This window comes from Hesperophylax consimilis, chromosome 16 (genome assembly GCF_061612785.1).
Source record: "Hesperophylax consimilis isolate HC1 chromosome 16, BYU_Hcon_1.0, whole genome shotgun sequence".
Lineage (NCBI taxonomy): Eukaryota > Metazoa > Arthropoda > Insecta > Trichoptera > Limnephilidae > Hesperophylax > Hesperophylax consimilis.
This window is the reverse complement of record NC_142851.1, coordinates 34,297,490-34,320,435: the sequence shown is the minus strand read 5'-3', so window position 1 is coordinate 34,320,435 and position 22,946 is coordinate 34,297,490. Positions and strand designations below refer to the sequence as shown.

At 38.9% G+C, this 22,946-nt stretch overlaps 1 protein-coding gene across 2 annotated transcripts in view; it reads right to left on the bottom strand.

Moving 5' to 3' along the window:
- Positions 1-607: 607 nt before the first annotated feature.
- Positions 608-22,946, bottom strand: part of Acf (ATP-dependent chromatin assembly factor large subunit) — a 36,546-nt gene continuing 14,207 nt past the window's right edge. The window contains exons 8-24 of one of the 2 annotated variants that reach the window (XM_089641201.1): positions 22,660-22,829; positions 22,428-22,552; positions 19,954-20,188; positions 18,047-18,232; positions 17,235-17,587; positions 15,928-16,107; positions 14,610-14,742; positions 14,061-14,261; positions 13,585-13,856; positions 12,778-12,908; positions 11,623-11,816; positions 10,408-10,503; positions 7,168-7,296; positions 5,517-5,705; positions 4,409-4,530; positions 3,068-3,231; positions 608-2,426 (exon numbers count right to left, since the gene is read on the bottom strand). In XM_089641201.1, coding sequence (XP_089497327.1) covers positions 2,312-2,426; positions 3,068-3,231; positions 4,409-4,530; positions 5,517-5,705; positions 7,168-7,296; positions 10,408-10,503; positions 11,623-11,816; positions 12,778-12,908; positions 13,585-13,856; positions 14,061-14,261; positions 14,610-14,742; positions 15,928-16,107; positions 17,235-17,587; positions 18,047-18,232; positions 19,954-20,188; positions 22,428-22,552; positions 22,660-22,829 — 2,995 coding nt within the window. In that variant the 3' untranslated portion in view covers positions 608-2,311. The remainder of the gene's footprint in view (positions 2,427-3,067; positions 3,232-4,408; positions 4,531-5,516; positions 5,706-7,167; positions 7,297-10,407; positions 10,504-11,622; positions 11,817-12,777; positions 12,909-13,584; positions 13,857-14,060; positions 14,262-14,609; positions 14,743-15,927; positions 16,108-17,234; positions 17,588-18,046; positions 18,233-19,953; positions 20,189-22,427; positions 22,553-22,659; positions 22,830-22,946) is intronic. The other variant, XM_089641202.1, reaches the window with a different exon arrangement.

Here is a 22,946-nt window from a genome sequence, read left to right as displayed (position 1 = left end):
ATGTGCAGCACACATATGGGTTTTAAGAACTTCTGTAAAATTGTGATTTGAGTTTCTAGAAAGCACTGGAGTTATATGTTTAGACCTTACTAAGAAAACCTTCCTTTTATCAAACTTTTACAACAGGATCAACATTTTTTGTATTTATTATCTTAGCATGGTGAAGGATTGCACAAAATTTTGTCTTTCATAAGCCAATAACTTTTGTAAAGCCAATTTAAATGTGTATCATACACAAGAGTCCTAACTGCTCTTAGCAAGGGTAACTTGTTTGTAACTTCCAATATTGGGTAATGTAGGGGGAGGTGAAAAAGTTTGAGGGAGGATTATAGAAGGTCGGGTGAACATGATTATTCAGATTTTGTCAGTAAAAATTCTTCCTCAGGAGCGGTACTGAAATTATCGAGCACTCATCGTTTTAATAGAGCCGAGAGTCACATTTTCAGCATCTTTCTAAATGATTTGGTTTTGGATCTGTGTATTCTCGACTTAAATGTCTTTGAAACTAAAGCCTAGTATGCACATTCATTCTTACTCTACGGTTTTGCTCGATATCAAGCAAGTATCACTGTTCTGACGGCAAAACTCATGCCTCGACAGCTTGGAACTCCTAATTTCTTTCGTACTTACTTGCTTCGTGCCGGGCTTTATAGTGTGCTTTGCATCATGTAAGTTAGTAGTGGCAGAGGTTAAATTGATTATCAGTTATTATAATTAAAGGTAAACTATTTGTAAAAGTTCAGTGTACAATTCTTGTGGCTTTTTAAAATAATTTTGATAATCAGCAGGATCCAATGCAGAAATAAGTAGTAATCTGCGCTTCGCTTCAACCACTACTGCGCCCAGTATATTTTATTTCTCTTTAAACATATATTATGAGCAATCAGTGAGAATCTCACTGAACAAAGCCACTGTTTCTTCTCGTTGTAGACACGCTGAAGCTCAAACTGTTCGGCATACACCAAACGTCGAGACAATCTTGTTGAGTAAAACCGTATGTTGGACTTTACATCGAACCTTCGTTCATACGTCAGTTTTACTTGAATCGAGTAAGAATGGATGTGCTCATTAGGCTGCCTTTACACACGTAATTTTTTTTTCCATAAGTCGCTCACGTAAGTGACCTATGGGAAAATTACCAATGTAAACGACACTGTAAGACTCTAGCTGTAATTTATAGCGAGTTACTAATTTAAGTCATTAGAGGCGTAAGTTTTTGACAGGTTTAATCGCATCCGCACAAACTTACAGCCATCAGCTTATGAAATCAGTTTGATAAGTTGAGATGCTTATCGTAAGAAATGGTACCTAAACGTGCCGATGCGAGATGTCAAAAATTAAAAGACAGGGTTTTTCCCTTTAAAAACTAGTATTTTAATTAAATTAACTAAAATCTGATTGGGATAAGTTGACAAGTAGTTATTATCTCCCGGAAACAATATAAAAAATAAAACTCAAATAAGCACTAGGTACCTATGAAAATTGAAGTAAACAGAAGGAAAATTTTCTAAGACATTATTTTTTTTTCAGTTGGAAAAAAGCTTTCTGAAAATTAGCATCCCTCTTTTTAATTATCAGTCGAAACTTTTCTAATCTCGATGTGTCTGTTTATAACATGACACATTTGAATTCGAAGTCGATTGCTGTCATCTGGCTGTAATTGTTTCTCTCAATCCAACATCATTTCCAACACTTTATTTGAGCCTTTTAACCTCAAATAAAATTAAGGGTGTAGACGTCGCTGTGAGCACTTACGCAAGTTGAAGTTCCGAACAACTTGACGCATATGTAAACGCTCCTGCGAGTAACTAATCAAAAACTTAAGTCGTAAATTTTACTTACAAGTGTAAAGGCAGCCTTAGGCTTAAAAGTAAATACACGTCCAGTTGATTCAATGTTTATTGAAAAATTAAAAAAAAAACTTATTGGTTAACCTACCGCTAAAATTCAGAGAAATATATTAAGCTAATTTCATGGAATAAAAATTTTCACAACATGTGACACTTTTTTTTTACAAAAATCGATAATATACACACATCTAATATTATTTTTATTATCGCTACCTATTCTAACGAGAAACCTAAAAATGTGTATTTCAAACCGGGAATTAAAAAAAAACAATCATTTGTTCATTTCTTAAAAATACACAATAAATTTAGTTTTGACCCAACTTAGAAAATATAATTAGAACAAAGCTAGTTTTTTTAAATTACACAAAATCATAAATACTTCATCAAGATCAGGCTTTTTACACAAAAAGGATAAAACCCTTAACATAAGGTTTATTTCGTAGGTAACACACGGTATTGCATTAATTTAAGGTACGGTTCTTCTTGCTTTTGGATTCCGTCACCGAGAAGGGGAGACCGGGCAGGCTGAGCTCCTTGCAGCGCTTGTCAAAGAATTTCTGTAATCTCATTCCAGCCCTGAAAATGAATGCAATCATTAGAATTTTAAATGGAAAGGACAAGTAATGGCGCATTCCCACATCAGATTTTCATTGCCATAGAACCATCCAATAGATACAGAAGCCCAATGTTGAATCTACTTCAACTTTTGTTCTATTCTATATAGAATCGACCATAGAACAGAACCGTGTGAACAGCAGTTGCTATGCGCTACGCAAATGCTGCTATAATAATGTCTACAGTTATGTAAAGCAAAATAAAGGAAATAATTTGTCAATTTGGTTGGACCTTGTTCTGAGAAGAGAGGCGTCAAAGTTTGCAAAGACATTTTCTCATAATCTATTTACCGATTTCTGATTTGGAGGTTGAATCTTGTGGTATTTTAGTTTAACATATTTTGAAGGAAAATATTTAAATAGGAATCATACTTACCATTTTAGAAAAGGCAAATTAAAATTTTAAGCAAAGTTAGAACCCTATCCAACTAAATGCGGTGGGGTTGTTTCGGTGCTGCCAAAGTAGACATTGCCAGAAACTAAAAAATATTTACTCATGCACCATCATACACCAACAGCTGTAGGAAATATGAAAGAGGTGGTTGGTGGATTGATTGGCTGGTGAAAAGGTCTGTAAGAAAAAATGAAATAAGGGTTAATTACTTGGCAACGGAATCCTCTTCGTGATTGTATGTGAAGCAGTTGTTGAACACCAGCGAAGAGTCCGACATGACCTGCAAATCGCTGGAGTACTTCTTGCGGCTGAGCTTTGACTTGATTGTCTCAAAGTCCATTGGTTCTGTGATGATCTCAAAGTAGTCTGGCACCTGGAACAGAATTAAAACAATACAAATGAAATTATCAAAACATTTATAATATTTCTGTATCAGACGTAATCGTGTGACACACAAGACTGTAAGGGGGCCGGTGATCCCAATCTGTGGAGGCGGGAGATGTCGTCCTTCAGTGGCGTGGAGGGGTAGAACGGGGCCGTCTCTGTAGCCGCTGTAGAGCTGGTCCGATCGCTTGTCGCTTGTTCTTGAGCTGATTCCGAGTCTGGTCCGAAGGGGTAGGCAAGTCCGTGGTCCAGGGTGAGGCGGGGGTCAGAGTGAAAGAAGGCGAGCAGAGTCAGAAGTCGGAGCGAGGTAGAGGGCAGAGCAGAGAGAGAGGTGTAGAGCTGGTGGTGGTTGCTGGAGATCTAACGTTCGAGGGGGTGTTTCACGTTTTATAGGCCACCGGCGGGCGCGCGACGCTCACACGGGCTCACTTTCTCTTTGATTCCTGGAATCCGTGAGCCGTTACGACGCTATCGCGGCGCCCCGCCGGGCCGTCTACCACCGCTCGGCCGGTAGTTTCGGGCCGTGGTCGAACGTGACCACGGCCTTCCTTTGTTTGGGCACGATCCTCAGAACCGTGCCCGTGGGACGTAATGACGGTGTACCACCGGTCATTTGTGACGCTATAACGGCGCATGGCGCACGGCACGGCTTCCCACTACGTTTTGGCTCGGTTCTAACAATCGTGCCCAAATTAAAATATGATTATGATTTTACCAGCTCTCACAATACTTCTCTGCCCGTATACCTCTAGCCAAGCTCCGACGTTTCGTTTATTGTTTTTTTTTTTTAACATTTTCATTTTTACATAATTTAGGGTTTACAGTTTAACTTTACATACATTTACAGGCAGTTTATTCAATTTAAGGACAGGCAAAGTTAAGGCAAATAGCATTTAATAGATTTTAATATGGGGCGACCGCGTCCGATCCCGGAGCAGTACGTCCGTTACAATTTCTGATTTTACATAACTTCGCATTGCATCGCCTTGAAACAAACAGCTTGAAAAGAGTAACCTATCGCAAATGAAGAAGAATTTGATAAAATAGGATGGGTAATTTAACATTTCATGAGCAAAGTTGCAAAACAATACAATAAATGTGAATAATGACACAAAAATGTCCTGTATAGATGGAGAACATAGTTAAGAGTAAGACATGTAACATACCTCATCAACAGTGACGGGAGCATTGAACGGCCAGCTATCCTTGTGCTTCATCACATCGGTGAGGAGTTCCTCCAGGGCCTCGTAGTGGACTGCCTCTGATCGGCGCGACTTGCGGGAGAATCCTGAAATTAATGTCCACCCCATTATTACTTTCTCTTAATATATAATCTTTGTGTTATTTTTATTATTTTGTAAAATTATTAACCTCAACACAGGCTTGAAAAATAAAAAGATAACGGTCTCAACTGGGAATCACAACTATGTCTTACCGGGATAACCTTTTTAACCATTCAACCATTGGCACCTAATTATTATTCGTCATATTTGTCGATCTCATATTTCATGTTTTAATCTCATTCTCATGTTTTATTGTATAATTTCATATGAAATATATTTAAAAAAAAAAATTAGAATTTACAATGAAAGAAGGCTATATCCATCAATGTAATATATCATTGAAGAAGAAGATAATACTAATAAATCTAATAAATGAAACATGAAAAAAAAATTGCCTACCACTAAGCAAAATAATAAAATCAAATAACAGGTGATTGAGGTGATTTTGCACAAAAACGGCGCAGTACAAATCATCCAAATATTATTATGAACACAATCATCACTGCCATGGTTGCCGATGGAGTCTCCCCTGATGGCCCTCAGGAGATGGGAAATGTTCAAATGGTTCCATGATAACTCAACACAGTGACTATTCAACACACTTTTAAAAAGTGATATAAAGTCATTAAAAATGATAATTTTTTTTTTTGAACCTAACCTACTTAACCCAGTTGATAAAATGTTTGTTTCATCACTTTCCATGACTTTATATAACTTTTTAAAGATGTGATGAATTATCCTTTTGATGATTTATCCAGTCACCGTTCAAATATCCTCCACAAACGACTGCTTGTACACATTTTTCACTTCTATTCTGCATTTTTTTGTGCCTATCTATGTATTGTTATATTTGTCTTATTCTTATTATTTGTCTGATTTATTTTCTGTTATTTCAAAATATGTGATGTATCACATTGCAGTACCTCTGCATACATTCTGGAATAAACTCTTATTATTAAGCTATGGCGATAGTCAATTAGAATGAACTCACCGATTAATAAACGCGAGGCATTAGGGGCGGACGCTCTTCTTGGAGTGGAAGTGTCTTCGGGGGCGTGTTTGGACTTCTTGGTGTGCGTTTTGCCGTTGGTCAATCCGTTGGTGATTGGCGTAGGTTCCTTTGAGGCGCGCTTCTTCTGCCCCTTGGCGGAGACGACTGGTTCGTCGCTGTTCTCAGATTCTGGCAAAATAACCCAAACATTATTAGAATGCTTTGTTGTCAATAAATTGATGATTGATTCCAAATTGAACATGAATTCAGAACGCTGTCGGTTGGTGATAAAACTTATGTAATTTAAATTTATTTTATATTTTGCTACAATGTAGCAATACCAAAGAGTTGTAAATTCTCAGTTCCGTATTCTCATTTTCTTATAATTAATAATAATCCATAAAATGATAATGTTGGTTATCCAATAAAAGGTTCCCGGGCGACGGTACCTAAACCCACCTCCCAAAATGAAAATAAATAAGTTGATATCTAAATTTATAAAGTACCAAGTAGAATAAAGAGAAAATTTAAGAATAATTTACATAACTATTTGAAATGTAGATAGAACGGTGACCGGGTATGTCAACAAAATGACAATTCGACACACCTCCAAAAAGTGATATAAAGTCATGAAAAGTGATGAAACAAAAACTAGGTTAAATAGGTTACACAGGCAACTATTAAACCTAGTTTTTGTTTCTTCACTTTTAATGACGCTATATCAAATTTTAAAGGTGTGTTGAATTTTCATTTTGATGAAATATTATGGAACACAAATAATCGACGATTACAATAACCTTAAAATATTCTCATAAATAGAGCATCAAGATGCATCGGAATCTAAATTGTTACACCACTACTACAAACAAAATGAAATTAGCCTCTAAATATGTATTCATATTATTGCAGTTTAAAAATAATAATTTGCATGCAGCAAAGAACTTATAATTTCATGCACAAGGTCCAGATTACAAAGACAGCGCACATAAATGAAAATAAATAACAGTCCTTTGCATCCAACTGAAAAGGAAATAATAACCGAAAATAAATAACAGTTCCTTTCATCCTACTGAAAAGGAAATAATAACTGAAAATAAATAACAGTCCCTTTCATCCTACCGAAAAGGAAATAATATCTGAAAATAAATAACAGTTCCTTTCATCCTACTGAAAAGGAAATAATAACTGAAAATAAATAACAGTCCCTTTCATCCTACTGAAAAGGAAATAATAACATTAACAAAAAGAACGAAGCACATAGCATAGAGTAACATTTAATTTTGGGTAAAGACAAACCACAGTCATCGTGGAGCTTTCGATTCAGCAATTTGGTGTAGTGATGTATATTGTTCAGGGCGTCCGCCGCACAGCGTCTTACCACATAATCTGAGTGCACTAAATCCGGAAATAATGTGTCAGTATACGCAACATCTTTTAAAAATACTAACAATCATATTGAAATAAATTAGGGTAGGTACTCAATATAACATTTTAAATGTGTTCCATCTTGTAATATAATGTACCAAAGACAAGGAGTCAGTTTGACAGATCAATTATTAGCGGGAAAAAACAGTAGTTAGAGGTGGTTTTCACAAAAATGGTTTTGTCAGTCAATTTCAAGATTGTTTTTGTGGTGATATAAAACACTTACGTATCGCTGAATTGCTTCGACGGGGCTTCTTGGAGATTCCATTTATTTGTTCAACGGGCGAAGATTCCTTGGACTGGCGTTTCCTTTTCGATTTCACCACCAAACTTTCTTCGACGCTGTCTTCTGAATCTACGAAAAATAAAAACGTAAGTCTAACAGTACTAAATATTGCAAGTTCGTAAAAAAAGCTACATTGTGGTTTTCCATAATTGACTAAAAAACAACAATTTGGTCTCCTAATTATATTAATATTTCCCAAGTCACCAGTAATTAAAGACCAAACACTAATTATGCATTTTTAAATTATATATATTTTTGTTTTAACAAAGGAGGGCTCTTCCGAAACCGGTTGATTGTGGAAATAAATACATTACTTTAAAACAGAGTTGCTGTTTCACTCAGTCTGTGGAAACTAAACCTCACAGCAGATTTACGAATAAACCTTGCACTTTGAGAAAAGGACTTGGCTTGTAAAAGTGGAAAAACACACGTCATTTAATTTATTATCAGTGGGCAATTTTTGTTTATAATATTTTTTATTATTCAATAAATAAATGCAGTGGATTTATTACAAAAATATAACTGATGATCGAATCCGAAAACGGATGATTGTACTTATTTTATGTTAAGTGTAGGAAAATAATGGAAACATGCAATTTTAAGTGATTTAAAAACGATTATTATTTTTATAATGAAAGCAAATAATTAATTGCAAGTTTATGATTGGAGGGTTTTATCGAGGTTTTGGATATTATTGTTTATTAACTTTATATAATGAAGGTAAGTACCAAAACCATTGAAGCCAGTGGAAGTGTTAAATGATGTTTGGGAATGATGATGTGATGATAAATTGAGAATGATAATCGGCCAATCAACCTAGAAATAATGAGACCGAAAAGACTCCAACTGTAGCCAAGACTCCACGGTAGCGTGAATAATAGGATTAACCTTTTGAACGCGTTAATTTGCTCCGTTTTATCTATACCCGTACGCGGTACATATTTTCAAATACCTATGCACGCAATTAAATGTCAAATTATAGCATTCTGGCATGATTTATTGGACTATATAGACAGAACAAATTATTCTCCACAATATGATAACAAATCCTCGTGTGTCAACACTCTTGGATGTTTATAAAAACAAAATCATAAAATTTCATACAAAGACGTACCGTATCTTTTGAATGTGGTCCCGCCATTCGCTCGGCGTGTGTGTAATTAGGCCACTGCGTTGATAGACACAAGTGGAACACTATGAGCACTTATCATTTTTTGTTATGAAAACTTTTTCTAAAACTGGAGACGTAAATTTTATGTCACAAAATAATAACAAAATTGAACTAACGCCATCCGTTGACAAAATTGTAAACTATGGCACTCGAAGGCGCAAAGAGACTCACTTGATTATCGATGTTTTTAAATGAAACACAATTTTATTTTCGAGAAATTCTTGTAGATGTCAGCATCGTGATAGTTCTACAAATGTTCAAGCGAGCGGGAAATAAATTTATGTCAAAAGACCGCTGGAATATCGGCATTCAAAGTTTCCGTATCAACTGTTGATACGGCCGCGTGTGAGTATGGACTTTTTGCCGTAACAACAGTTGATACGGCCGCGTGCATAGAGTTAAATAAGGGACGCTGGAGATATTTTTCACATTGGATGGGTGAAGAATAGGGTCAGGCCACCAATAGGTCGATGAAGTGGATTGAAAATACGGTCCGGTGATGTCAAGAGTGAGAATAATAGAAGTGAATGCATGAAAACAGATGAAGCAAGGATTTTGTTCCAGGAATGCAACCTTTAGGACTGTGAAGTGGTTTTTGAAGTAACTAGAAATTAGAAAAATTAGTTCTCCTTTTGAATGTGTTATACTTTAAAAGACCTGGTACTATGAATCAATGGATTTAAAACAACTTTATTAAGCGCTTGAATGCCGGCATATCCCTAGCGGTTATCTGAAATATGTACCCGTCGAGTGCTGACGTATTCTTATCACTTGAAATAATGTACGTAAATAATTATTCCATCCTGTCGTTTCGTCACTTGCAAACATATTTATTTTATGTGGACAAGTACGTCGCTATAGTACAAGCATCATCGATTTACAACAGACTTCTTGTGTTTGTTCAAGCCATATTACTATATTTATGTAGATTCATTGTGAAGGACACTTATTTAGCTTTATGAAAATAATATAAAACCATAAAAATCTTTTAATTTTCATATTTAAGTTTTTTAATATTAAATGAGAGAAAAAATCATTTCTCTGATGTGAATACTGCACAGGAGTCCCAACTGCAGTGGGACCATGGCGTATGTAGTGTAAGTGTACGAACACAAAGAACGCGTGTTTCGGCTTTCAGATTAGCCGGCGAGTAAGCGGCCGACTGGCGCAGGCGCGCCGACAAGAATGTTTGTATCTAAACGTGTGAGAACGCACATAGTGAAGGCAGGTTCAGATTTATGTCCGCGCGCTGGCCCGCCGAGAAGCTTTACCGGAATGAATTCTTAATTCCGGCTCGCCGGTGCGGCCGGTTAGTGAAGCTTGTTTTGGAAGCTAGTGTCAAAACATAAATAAACAAGTCCTGTCAAAATGAGCGACTTACTAATTGCTGCTGTTTTTAACAAATCGCCGATCTGGGATAAAATAAGTTTACATAACAACAGAAATGTTGTCGACAAGTGCTGGAAAGAAATCAGTAAGGATATGAATGAAAACGGTACGAACTAAGAAAATTTTATAATAACCTCAAATGTCACGAGTGAAATAAGGTATATTTAAAAATCTTTCTTCGTCCGCCTTAAGCTCACTAAACAAGTGATGATATTCACCATGACTTTTTCTACTACTATTAATTGGATGAATACCAATTGTTTTATTTCTTAATTTCAAGAAAGAATTCTACAAAAGTAAAAAATCTTCTTCCGACGAGCTTGACATTTTGTTAAAACTGACAGCTGCTATCAGGCTACCGCGCAAATGGCGCGGATTTAACCGGCCTTCTATGTGTCCACAACTCGGCGCCTATCTTCTCCGGCGGACTCAGGCACTGAGTGCTGGTAATCTGAAAGCCGAAACACGCGTTCTTTGTGTTCGTACACTAAGGCTGAAGGTAGCGGGAAGAGGAAGGCTGGGAAGTTGTTAGAGACTAGCAGATGAGATGGATGAAAGGCGATGTTGCCAGGTGTCGGCTAATTGGCTGGTAATACTGGCTAATGGTCGTGAGAACGAACCGCTTTGTTGGCGTGGCGTGTTCTTTAGCATCTTAGCGTAATGGTTGAGGTTGGTCATGGCACTGGCTGCGCAGCGGCGCACTCCGCGCTCCACTTCTACAGATAAATGCATCATATAACACACAATACATGTACATAAATACACCACTGCTACATCACGCACTTATATTAATACATAAATGGAAAACTTCTCCCGCCTTCATAAATTGTGTACTAGAATCAATCAGCAGAATGTTTAGATTTTAATTTTTTTAAATATAATATTTAATCACGTTTTTGTTGTTATTAAGATTAAGTTCTGCTATTTTATTACTTTTAAGCATTTTCCAGTTTACTATTGATAAATCCATATATTGTCAGTTAAAAGCGACAAGTAGCAAACTAACATTTTTGCCAAATCAGTTAGCCACTTAACCCCTCAGGCCAATTTGTTTGGTTTTGCCAACAAACAGCTCTTACCCGCAGAGTTAATTTGTTCACTTTTCGGAACAGCTCATACGGTCTCATAGATATCATTTTCTCCCTTACTGTCATGGTGAGACATATAAACTAAATGGTGTTAGAAAGAGAAAACAACACGCTTTATATTCAAATCCAAATGTTAACCACAGAAGAATTAAAATACCTATATGTAACCAAAGGTAAATAAGAAAAAAAGTAAAAGAAAAAAAATTATGAAATTTCTATATGTAACAACAAAAAAGTGAGGTGGCAGTAATGTTTATAATTACACCTGTCTAGTAAGTAAAACATGTGTTTTTTTCGTTATCAGTAATTTTAGTTTAGTGTTAATGACAAAAAGTAATGAAATGAAAAAAATGTTTTTTATGTTTGATTCCAAAATATCAATATTTAAAAAATTATATGTTTATTTTGAATAATAGTATTTCATCAACTTTCAAAAACAGTTTTAAGTTTTCGGATTCATTCAGCTATTACATCTATTTGGATTTTATTTGCGAAGCGGAAATAATGGAAAATTTAAATTTTCTGACAGCGTCTTTAAGAAATATAAGTCAATAAGCCAGAGGCCTGAGTGGTTATAATATCTATCCTAATGATGTGAAACGCCATTTGGGTGTATAAAAAATAAAATATATATTATAGAGTATTTTCCAGATTTGCAGTCTTCAGTAGTCTGCCTTCAGAAATGTGAAAGTGGTAATTTTATATAATCTAGTTCAGTGATAGCTGTGAGTGGAGGGGGTGACTCACCTCTGTTGTGACTGGCCTTGTGGTTGGCCTTGTGCTTGGGCTTGGTGCAGGCGGGACAGGAGAATGCCTGGCGGCGCTGCGGCAGGGCCGGCAGGCACTCCGAGTGCCAGCCGTCGGCGCACACGGAGCACTGCACCAGCGCCCCGCCCGACTTGCACCCGGTGCACAGCGCTACGCTCACGCTGCCTTCCGAGCTGCACACCCACAACCACACCACAATACATTTTAACTTAACGTTATATTCTTTTATTAATACAGTGAAATAAACTATGATTTTGGAAATATTGAAAAAAAAAATGCTACATTTGAAATTAGAGGTTCACTATTCTAAAACAATATGGTTACTTCACGAATGAAATTTCAACGTTGATTTGCAAGTTCTGTGAAGGTTCTATTCAAGTTCTATTATTATAACATTATTAGCCAGTTGTTTCACAAAACTGAAATAATCCAAGAACTTGAATAGAACTTTCATAGAAATTGAATATCAACTTTGAAATATCATGAATTGTTCAAATTCTGTGAAAGAACACGTCCTAAGTAAAAATGCCGCGATTCTTAAATGCGTTTTTCACGGGGATATTTTTTGACAATTTTTAATCTATCTTGAAGAGTAAGCACCCTTTTCACCAAACGGTCCGTTTAAAGGTTGAATTTTTTCTAATTACACGGACAAATTTTCGTCCAGGGGCCAAAACAAATTATGAATTTAAAAATTTTCTCTGGGGACTTTTTATTTCAGCAAAAATTTCGAATTATCAGGGTTCAAATTAAAAGGGGTTCTACTGAACTTAACTTGGCACTTTTTTTTACTCATTTTGTTCTCCCTTTCGCACAAGATTCCGATTACTCCACCAACAGATCTTAGTTCTGTTTGGTTGTTTTGTTCTAGGAATGAATGTGTTTATATTTTAGGAACGAGAGAAACTGTGATAACCTGTAGAGTAGTTTGGGATGATACACATAGATGGCACTAGATAGTGTAGTTAAAAAAGCTACCCATAGATGGACATAGCTGTCGATAAGGGACTGAAGGCATAATAAATAGAATTGCAACTTTAAGACCGAGGTCCAGATTATTCCTACCGCGCCTGTTAAGAAGCCGTCTGAGCTCATTGTATCTATCACAGTAAAGTCCAAGTGTTATATGTTTACCCGTCGTTGTCGTCTTCGATTTCGCTAATGGAGTCCTCTTCCTTGAAGTTGAAGACCTTTCGGTTTCTCTTCTGTGGCGTTTTCTCTTTGGGTTTGCATTGATGACAGAACCAGTCTCCTTCAGGTACTTTCTACAATTAAAAAGAAAACCAGATGTGTTTAAGCGAACATTTGAAAGGGTAAAGATAATAAATCTCCATTGAAGTTACATTTGCAACTTTCCAGGAGAGACAAAAACAGATCTTGATTTCACGCACTCAGATTCGGAGTTCACTAACTATTACCATTACAGGACCATTCTCGTATTATTTAGATAGATGTATATAAATTGGCAAAGACTACTGCGATGGGCCGGTATTGTTGAGGGAATGCCCGATGAGAGGAATGTGTGGGTCCTCCAGTGGAGACGACCCAGAGGCAGAAGGAGGAAAAGATAGAATGTGTGGAACCAAAGTCAGTGGAGAAGGCCAAATTCCAGTCTGGGATCAGGGCAGGCCCGGAGCCAAACGGCTCTAGGTATTATCAGTGCCTGGAATGTAGTATCATGTTGACGATGTCTTTGATACGACTAAGTACTTTCCAGAAGGATGATTATTTAACTTTACTTTTAAAATTAGATATGTATAGACTAGGTAATATTTGTACAGCGCCCTTGAGGTGATTTTCACAAAAAGGCCCTATACAAATTATCCAATTGAAACGTTGACATTTGTCACGAGAGAACGGGTCGGCTGTGGAATGATTTGATGTCCTCTGTGAAAATGAAGTTCACGATAGACTTGTTTAGTAGGTTTGTACGTGACTTACAGTTAGCTTGGGTTTCAGGCAGTACATGTGGTGTCCCTTGTTGCAGGCGTCGCACAGCAGCATGTTCTCGGGGTCGTTGCGGCGGCGACACAGCCGGCAGTTGGCGTTGAGGATGGACTTGGACCACAGCACGCTGTTGTCCAGAGTGATGAGGTGCAGCATCACCTGCGCAAAGCTGCTGCACTCCATCAGGGACGTCTCCCAGCGGCGGAGCGCGTCGAAGTCAAGTGGGAACTTGGTGGAGTCCTTGAGGCGCTCTTTCTCGTCGTAGCCTGGATAGGTCAACAATATACCATGTCAGGATTCGTCCATTAACATTAAGGATGTACCGATATTGTTGAATCTGAGATATTTATGGTGGTAGGAAGAGAAGACAAGACATCCCACCTGATGGACGGACCAGGAGAAAGAAGCCAGCCAAATTATCGAGGTAGGAGAAATAGAGACAGTAAAAGTACAGGTAATTTTGTTGTTACCAAGAGGTCTTTTCAGGTACTTCTGCATCACAGCTTGGCCCAATTGTAGGAGGGCCGAGGCTAGGTCCTTCACAATGGGCAGGTCATCTTTGACAGTGCTGGCGTCCTTAGTGTCTTCTTCATCATCAGATTCTGTGATGTCAGCTGTGCCGGTGGCGCCCAGGAAGTATCCCGGCTCTTTGTAGGCTGCAGCATTTGCTTCTGGTGAGTAATGACAGTAGGATTTAGTAAAAAAATTCGGTTAACTAGCTTGTATTACTGCATGAAAAATTAAGGAACTTAAACTGTCCATTACAAATGGGGGATTCAGAAGCACGGTCGATCGAAAAAACACTATATCAATAAGATGTTGACTAATTCTGAATGACGTTGTGCATGCGATCAATTGAATCCATTTGAGCTTAGAGAAACAGAATTCAGAAAGTTGTTCAGAATATCACGATTTATTGTTAACCGCTTCTGTGCCAAGAGCGAGTTAACTCGCATTCTTGGCCTGCTGTGCACAGCTACACTTCTACCTACTGGCGTTTAAAAGGTTAAAGACCTTACCTGCGTCCACTTTGGTCTTCCCGTTGATAATGTGCAGGTCATCGGTCAGGGTCCTCTGGGGGCCCCAGGTCAGGGTGTGGCACTGCTTGTCGTAGCCGCGCTTCATGATTGACTCTCTCCACGAAGCACGGTCCTGCAACCACAACAAATAATATAAATATCGTTACAAACTCAAATGGCAGAGAGGGACTTCAAGGAGAGGCAGAGGTTGAGTACAGATGAGTTGGGCTGATGACTGAAAATAACCAAAAAAAATAATAAATAAAAAATGACTGAAAATGAAAGAATTGGCAATTGAGAAATTCAACAGAGGTCTATGTTCAAAGTTTGTGACGTTCAGTGGCAGCTTTCTCTCAAGTGCATTTGTGCAGTGAACCCCCCTTAAATATATGTGAAAATAAAACAAACTTGCATCATAATAATATTAGCACATTATAAACAGAGTGCAATTAGATTCTGCCTTAAAAATCCACGCGACTGAAAAATACAGTTGAATATAGTCGAAGAGCAACTCGATATTCCCTTGTTGTGTGTTATAGAAACATGAAAAAAAAACTTCACACAAAAGAACCAAAACAACACAAACCTCCTGAGAGTGAAATCCAATAACCTATACCAAAACAAGATAATCTTTGTACGCCGCGATAGTATATTTATTGAAGTAAAGAAGTTAAATGTTATTTTACTTCACAGTAGTTATGACCTGTCTATGTCCGAACTTGTTCCTGTGACGTCATGCAAAATAAATAACGGCCGATATCTGTGTCGAAAATTTTCAACAACACATTGAAATTATTAAAATTCACTATTATTAAATACATATTAAAATTCTATCGAAAAATCATCTTGAGTGATGAGGCCCATTTCCACCTCGGTGGCTTCGTCAACAAGCAAAATTGTCGCATCTGGGGCTCGGAAAACCCAAGAGTTATTGTTGAAAAGCCTCTCTATCCTCAACGTGTGACTGTTTGGTGCGGTTTATGGTCCGGCGGAGTCATTGGACCTTACTTTTTCGAAAATGAGGCTGGAGCAACAGTTACGGTGAATGGATTGTGCTATCGAGAGATGATTAATGATTTTTTATGGCCGGAATTGGATGGTATTGATCTGGACAATGTTTACTTTGCAACGAAACCATTGATCTTTTACGGGAAAAATTTCTTTGAATATCAAAATAACACCTCTTATTGGAAAACCCTGTATAAATATAATATTTTCCTTTGAATTTCTGAACCACCACTGGTGACGCCAGAAGGCTTATGAAGAATAAAATTTGAATTATGAGTAATGAGATACATAATAAGAACAGATGACATACCTTGATTTGGAGTTCTCCGAGGCATCCCATGAAGAGTTTCTCCTCCAGATCAATGACGGCATCCCGCAGTGACATCTCCAGCACCTCTGAGGTGTCGGTGCCTGCTGGGAAGCTGAGATTCGAGTCCACGTACTTCTTTGTCATGCGGGTCTGGGCCTCCGGTTTTACCGCCAACAGGGCCTAGGGAGGGTACAGACACGTCAATCAGTGGGGATTGACAGGAGAACTAAGAATGTTCCAATATGTAAATAGTATGTGCCTGAGTGCATGTGGAAGCAATGTTTGATAGTTCCATCTACGTAGCATAGATGGCTCTGATGGTAATGGCTCATAAACTTTATAGAGGCATCCGAGAACATAAATAAACGGACATTAGTCTCCTGACTGTCCTACATACTCATTACCAATTATAAGAGTTTTTAGTCTAAATAAAGGATAGATAGATAAAGGCCCTAATAAAGGTACTAATAAATGTGTTTTAAAATTTTAACTTGTTGACTGCCACGGCAATTTTCAAAATTCCGGTCTAAAAAGCCAATTTCATTTAATCATATTATATTATTAAAAACTCTAATTTGTTATAATTATATTTTCTGTTCATTTATCAATAAATTTTCTGCTCTGTGAGCCAGCATTGATTTTTTGTTCTCTTCCCAGAAGCCATCTATCCATATTAGCACTGATATACTACGAATTTTATCGTATTTTAGCGAATATGGCAAGTAAACACACTAGGAGCTATCTCGTGGTCGGTGTCCTAGCAAAGAACACAATCTATGAGTTATCTTGTAGTTGGCAGTCAACGTGTTAAACACGTTTATTGGTAAGGGAAAGTATTCATAGTAAAAATTTCTAATTATGCATTTTTTTAATTATCGGTGTTCAACTTTTTTTTTTTACATTTGATTCACACACTGTCCTTTGGGAATTCTGAATGGAGAGTACTTTAAAGAAAAGAAGAGGAAATTCTGGGAAGAAAAATGGTATGAGGGTTGGGTTAGGTTAGGTCGGAATCTGGTGGCCAGTGAGTCAAGGAGCGACGGGCGTATGAATCAACCCCTTCCATTGCGGTGCAAGGAGATGGGTCGAGAGAGTTCAGCTAGAGAGGTCTAAAGGTCTCCCTCAATCAGTCTCCTGATCCGGCCTGCTATGCGGTAGGTGGGTGGACGAATCCGCCGCCAAGACCCAGACAAACCTCACCCCATGAATTAATGGGGTTCTACTGTATATGTATTATTTTCAAAGGTATAGCGGTTTAAGTGTGTTATTTAGATATAATATAGAAAACACACAAATGTTCAAGTTACCTCATGAGCTGGGTTCAACTGGTTGGCCGGACACTTGGCGATGTACTTCACAATGATATCCTTTTCTATTTCTATGATTTGCTTGAGATCATTTTCCCTGATGCCCCTCTTATTCAGAGAGCCGAGGAGTTGGTCGATGTGTTCGGGGGAGTAGAGGAAGGTCCAGCGCGTGCGGGGATGCGTGTTGGAGTGCACGGGGCAGCTAGTCGGGTTGGCCGTACACATGAGCAGCTCACGCATCAGCTTGAGGTTGTTCTCGGGGACACTTGAGGCGGCACTCTTCTTGGGGGACTTGACGGCTTCTAGTTTTTTGGATAGACTGTTTTCAGCATCATTTTCTTTGTCACTGTAACCTAAAAGGAAAAAAGATTTTTTTAAATTTTACAAAAATACTAAACACTGTATTGTATCGCTGCGCTGAAATTTTAAAGATTTCTAAGGAGAAGATAAATTCATGCCATCGTTATTTAAACATTAACTTAACCTTCTCCCAACCTTTTGTGCGAATGTGTCGGCCGACCGGTTGATGGCTGAGTTGACAATGCATTTGGGTCCCACCTAGGCTAAGTGTGTTCAATTCCTCGACTGGCTAAGTCCTCCATCACAACACAAGCAAAATTTTCCGCTTACTGTGATGGTAGCAGGATTTTTTCAAATACTGTCAGGTTATTTGTAACCCGGGAATGTTTGTCTATCTTTTAAAAAAAAAAATAATAATTCCCTCTCCCCATACACAGTTTTTTATGGGGGAACATCTTTAAATTAAGCTTAGTAACGTATCGTCACTCTATTTACTCTAAAAAGTGACTAACCTCCGACTTCAGTTTCAAAGAGTTTTTGAACGTAGCTGAGGGCGGCCTCGGGGGGAGCGGTGGCCAGCGAGGGGTTTGGTTGCACTGGAGTGTCGATGCAGATGCCGCTGAACCTCTCGTCGTGCTCGATGAACAGCCCACTGATGGTCTCGTACACCCAGTAGCGGCGGTGCGCCCTGTCGGAACCTGCAAATAATCATTTATTTACTTGGGGTAATCAACAGTTCACACAAAGCGAATACCATCTCTTAACAATGTTATAATTTCAAAACAAACAAAAAATGTAGTGCAGAAATACGACGAGACTGAAGGTTAGTGTGATAGCTTAGTAATACAGTACTCTCTTATTAATTCGCCACCCCAAAACCGGACAAGTGTCCAATGAGTGAAAGCAGCAGATATAGTGCATACATACGAAATGTGCTAAAAATGAAACCAGGTATATTGTAAAATCAAACGCCTCAATCGATCTTTTTTAAAAGTAAAATTATTTTAGTTTGAAGTTAAGGTATCATGTTTACACTTGTGAGAAGACTCCATTTTGATTAACTTATTCAAACAAAAAAATGAATCCTGGTGACTGGTAAAATGGTCAACCCTAGCAAGCTAGTTGGTGGTACAGTAACTGAGTGTGTAAAAGTAAGAGTACAAAGCTGGGTACTCAAGTCTACGCAGTGGACTACTGAATTTGACATACAAAAATCTGGCAAAATTGTAGATTGTAGCAAAAAATGACTACAGTAGAACCCCGTTAATTCGAACCCCGATAATTCGAAAAAACGCATAATTCGAAATTTCCGCAGAAAAATTTTTTCATACAAAAATCTTTTTAATTCGAAATTCGTTAATTCGTAATTCGAAATTTATTTTTGTCCGCGCACGATAATTTGTTCGTGTAATTCGAAAAAATTTGATTTTTGCGAAAATAAATCATAATATTTCGTAAATCTGAATCTAAAAGTCAGCCGTGGCGGTAAAACGCCGAAAAATGTATTTTTACGTGGTTATACATCGTCTTAATAAGTATTATTATTTTGTAAATCTGAATCGATTTACACTGGAATTTCGTACTTTTTCCGAGTTAAAAAAAACGGCGCGACGGAAATCGGCCGAAAAATTTCGATTGACGCCGAAATATGACATATTTTACGAATTTACTTCAAATATCTGAACAAAGGTCGGGCGCGACGAAAAACTGCCGATAAAATTCGATTTACGCGGAAATATATCATATTTTTACGAATTTACATAAAATATCTGAATTTAAAGGGTCGGCCGCGATGGAAATCGGCCGCGCATTCTCGATTTACACGGAAATATATCGTATTTTTGCGAATTTATTTCGAATATCTGAATTTAAAGAGCCGGCCGCGACGGAATACGGCCGCGAATTCTTGTTTTACGCAGATATATATCGTATTTTTACGAATATCTCAATTTAAAGGGTAGGCCGCGACCGAAATCGGCAGCGAAATCTCGATTTACGCGTAAATATATAGCATTTTTACGAATTTATTGCGAATATCTGAATTTAAAGGGCCTGCCGCTACGGTAATCGGCCGCGAAAATAAAGAAATAATTGGTATTAATACGAATTTACAACTAAAATACCACCCGGATTTGAAGAGGCGGCTGAGAAAATCGATTTTCGGCGTTTTTTTTTCTTCATCAAATTTCGAATTACGTGGGAATTCGTTAATTCGAAATTTGATTTTTGATGTCCCGTGGATTTCGAATTAACGAGGTTCTACTGTACCTAAAAAAACACTGTACCTAAATTAGAGCACTGGGGTACTCCAGGGATATTAAAAATCGTAGACGAAAAGTAGGCATACAAAAATTTAGAGGGTGGCCAATATTTTCTAATGCAATGGTGATTAGTTAAATAGATAATAATAAATTCTTACCAAGATAGCTCTGATATCCGAAGCACTCCTGTTGCATGCTTCTCAGCTTCTTTTCGTAGGCCTCCTTCTTCTGCTCTGACTCCTTGGTCAGGGCCTCCATAGCCTCCAGCGCCTGTGCCTCCAGTGCGACCAGCGCCTCACCCGTCAGCTTCTCCTCCTCCTTCTTGGCCGCTGCGTCGCGCCTGATCTTCTGCCGCGAGACTATCACCTCCAGTTCACGCTTCCTCTCTGCAACCTGAAACAGAATAATAATAATAAAATATGTTTATACGGTGACAAGGGGTGAGGTAAGCATCAAAGTGCTGGTGACACGAGGGTGTCCACAGGGAGGGGTCTTATAACCCTTGCTGTGGAGCCTGGTGGTGGACAACCTCATCCGGAAATTCAACAACAGGGGCCTATATACGCAAGGGTAAGCGGATGACATTGCAACCATAATAAGGTGTTGGGATGCAGACACAACCCGAGGCCTTATACAGTCAACACTGGCAACACTGGAAGAATGGTGTGAAGAAACAGGACTGTCAGTCAACCCAGACAAGACAGAACTAGTAATCTTTACGCGTAAAAGGAAACTAGAAGGATGGAGCAATCCAACCTTCTATGGAAAGGAATTAGAACCCTCTGACACGGTTAAGTACCTCGGAGTCACCATAGATGCCAAACTGAGCTGGAAAAACCAAGTGGAAACTGTAGGCAGAAAGGCCTGTGCTCTGATGTGGGCAACTAGGCGAATCTGCGGCAGAATGTGGGGTCTCAAACCTAAAATGATGCAATGGCTTTACACAGCCGTTGTAAAACCAAGGATCATGCACGCAGCCCTGGTCTGGTGGAGGAGAACAACACTGAAAACAGTGATGGTCACACTCAATCACATACAGGGACTTGCATGCAGAAGCATCACAGGAGCCATGAGAACCACTCCAATACTAGCCATGGGAGTGCTGCTGAACCTACCCCCACTAAACATAGAAATAGAGGGGGCGGCGATGGCGGCAGCCTACAGGTTACATTGCAATGGCCAATGGAGAGGAGAGTTGCCCAGTAACAGTCACACGGAGATAGGAATAAGACTGAGGGCAATTAGTCCGACGGCTGGGATGAAGCAGGACGGCAAGCAAGCCGAATACTTCTTCGGACAGCTGTTTAAAGTGACGTACCCCACAAGGGAGGAATGGGACACGGTCCCAGGTTCAAACTCCAAACAGGAACTAATCTGGTTCACAGACGGGTCCAAGATGGAGGAAGGAACAGGGGCCGGGGTCTGTCTACAGGGATCTAAGAGGGAACTCAGTATACCTCTAGGAATGCACTGCACTGTGTTTCAAGCTGAAATGAAAGCCATTTTAGCCTGCGCACAGGAGAATATGAGTATCGGGTACAGAAATAAGAACATAAACATATGTTCGGATAGCCAGGCGGCCTTAATGGCACTGGAAAGTAACCGATGCGACTCCAGACTGGTGATGGAATGCAGGACTATCCTAATAGAACTGGCGACCATCAATAAAGTAACCCTGCTCTGGGTACCAGGACATAAAGGTATTGAGGGCAACGAGCGGGCTGACGAACTAGCAAGGAAAGGGGCGAAAGCACCACTTGCGGGATCTGAGCCGGCCGTAGGAGTAGCAGCTTGCCACACCAAACTACATATCAAGAGGTGGGTCAAATCCCAACACTGGAAGGAATGGAAGAAGGCACCCGGAATGAGGCAATCTAAAGTACTCATAAACGGACCGGACCCTAACCGAACCAGGCAACTACTCGATATGGACAGAAACTCACTGAGGGAACTGGTAGGACTATTAACGGGACACTGCCATCTCAGGAGACACATGCAACTGTTGGGAGTGGAAAACACCAACATCTGTAGGAAATGTGAAGAGGAGGAAGAGACTCCAATTCACCTATGGTGGCAATGTCCCGCTCTGCTGGGAATAAGGCTCAGATACCTGGGAAGACACAGTGTGGAACCAGAAGACATCGCCACATATCCAATGACAGCCCTGGTGAACTTCATAAAAGGGACCGGGTTACTGGCAAGGGAATGAGGTAAAATGGGAGATAGTACAATGGGCCTATGGCCTAAGTGCTCGCGGGGAACGTAAGTAAACCGCCTCCAACTTAAAAAAAAATAAAAATATATGTTTATTGAAAAGTGAATACCACACAAGAGCGCCAACTGCTCCCAACTGTCCGGAGAAAGAAAAAGAGAAGGTTGGGACGTATGTGGCTATTCAGATCGGGTCACTAAACATGGCTAAAGCCATTCGAAGCGATGTTTGGATTCTGAATTCATGCTAGGGTTCAAACCCGCAACCTCTGGATTCAAGTCGAGGATCTTTACCGCTCCATCAGGGAGGTTGTCTTTGGATTTACTGGGATGTTTCAAAGATTTATTTTAAAGTATATAGATAATAAACACTCAAGTTAATATGTACATAATAATTTTATAAAAATAAATTTTAAATTACCTGCAAACTTTTTAAGTCCAGCTTAAGGTTTTTGGATTTCTCCAATTTTTCTTCAATGAGATCTCTGATGGTGGCGTAACTCAGGATCTGGTTTATGAGGCAGGTGATGATTGTTATTTTATAAGCTGAAAAAAATTATTAAATTATAATATGGAAGAATGGCATGTTAAGAAATTCACAAAACAATTTCTAATCTAGAGAACACATTAAAAAAATAGATAAAATGTCTTACAGAGAGGTAATTGTGTCAGGTGTTTTCGTGACAGCGCCTTGATGATGTGCGGTTTCCGGATCCTCAGCCAGAGGCCTGGGTCGTCCTGCGAGCTGTAGCCCCCTCGCTGCTGGTAGCGCCACTTCACGCAGCGATCGCCACCGCTGCTGCCTGAAGCCAGGAGGTGTAGCCTGCGCGAGAGATGTTGGTGTTATGATCATTTTGAGTTATGTCAACAATTCTATTTATGTACTAGCTGTACCCCACCACGCGTTGCTGAGACTCAGCCTGTCTTGCAGATAAAAACA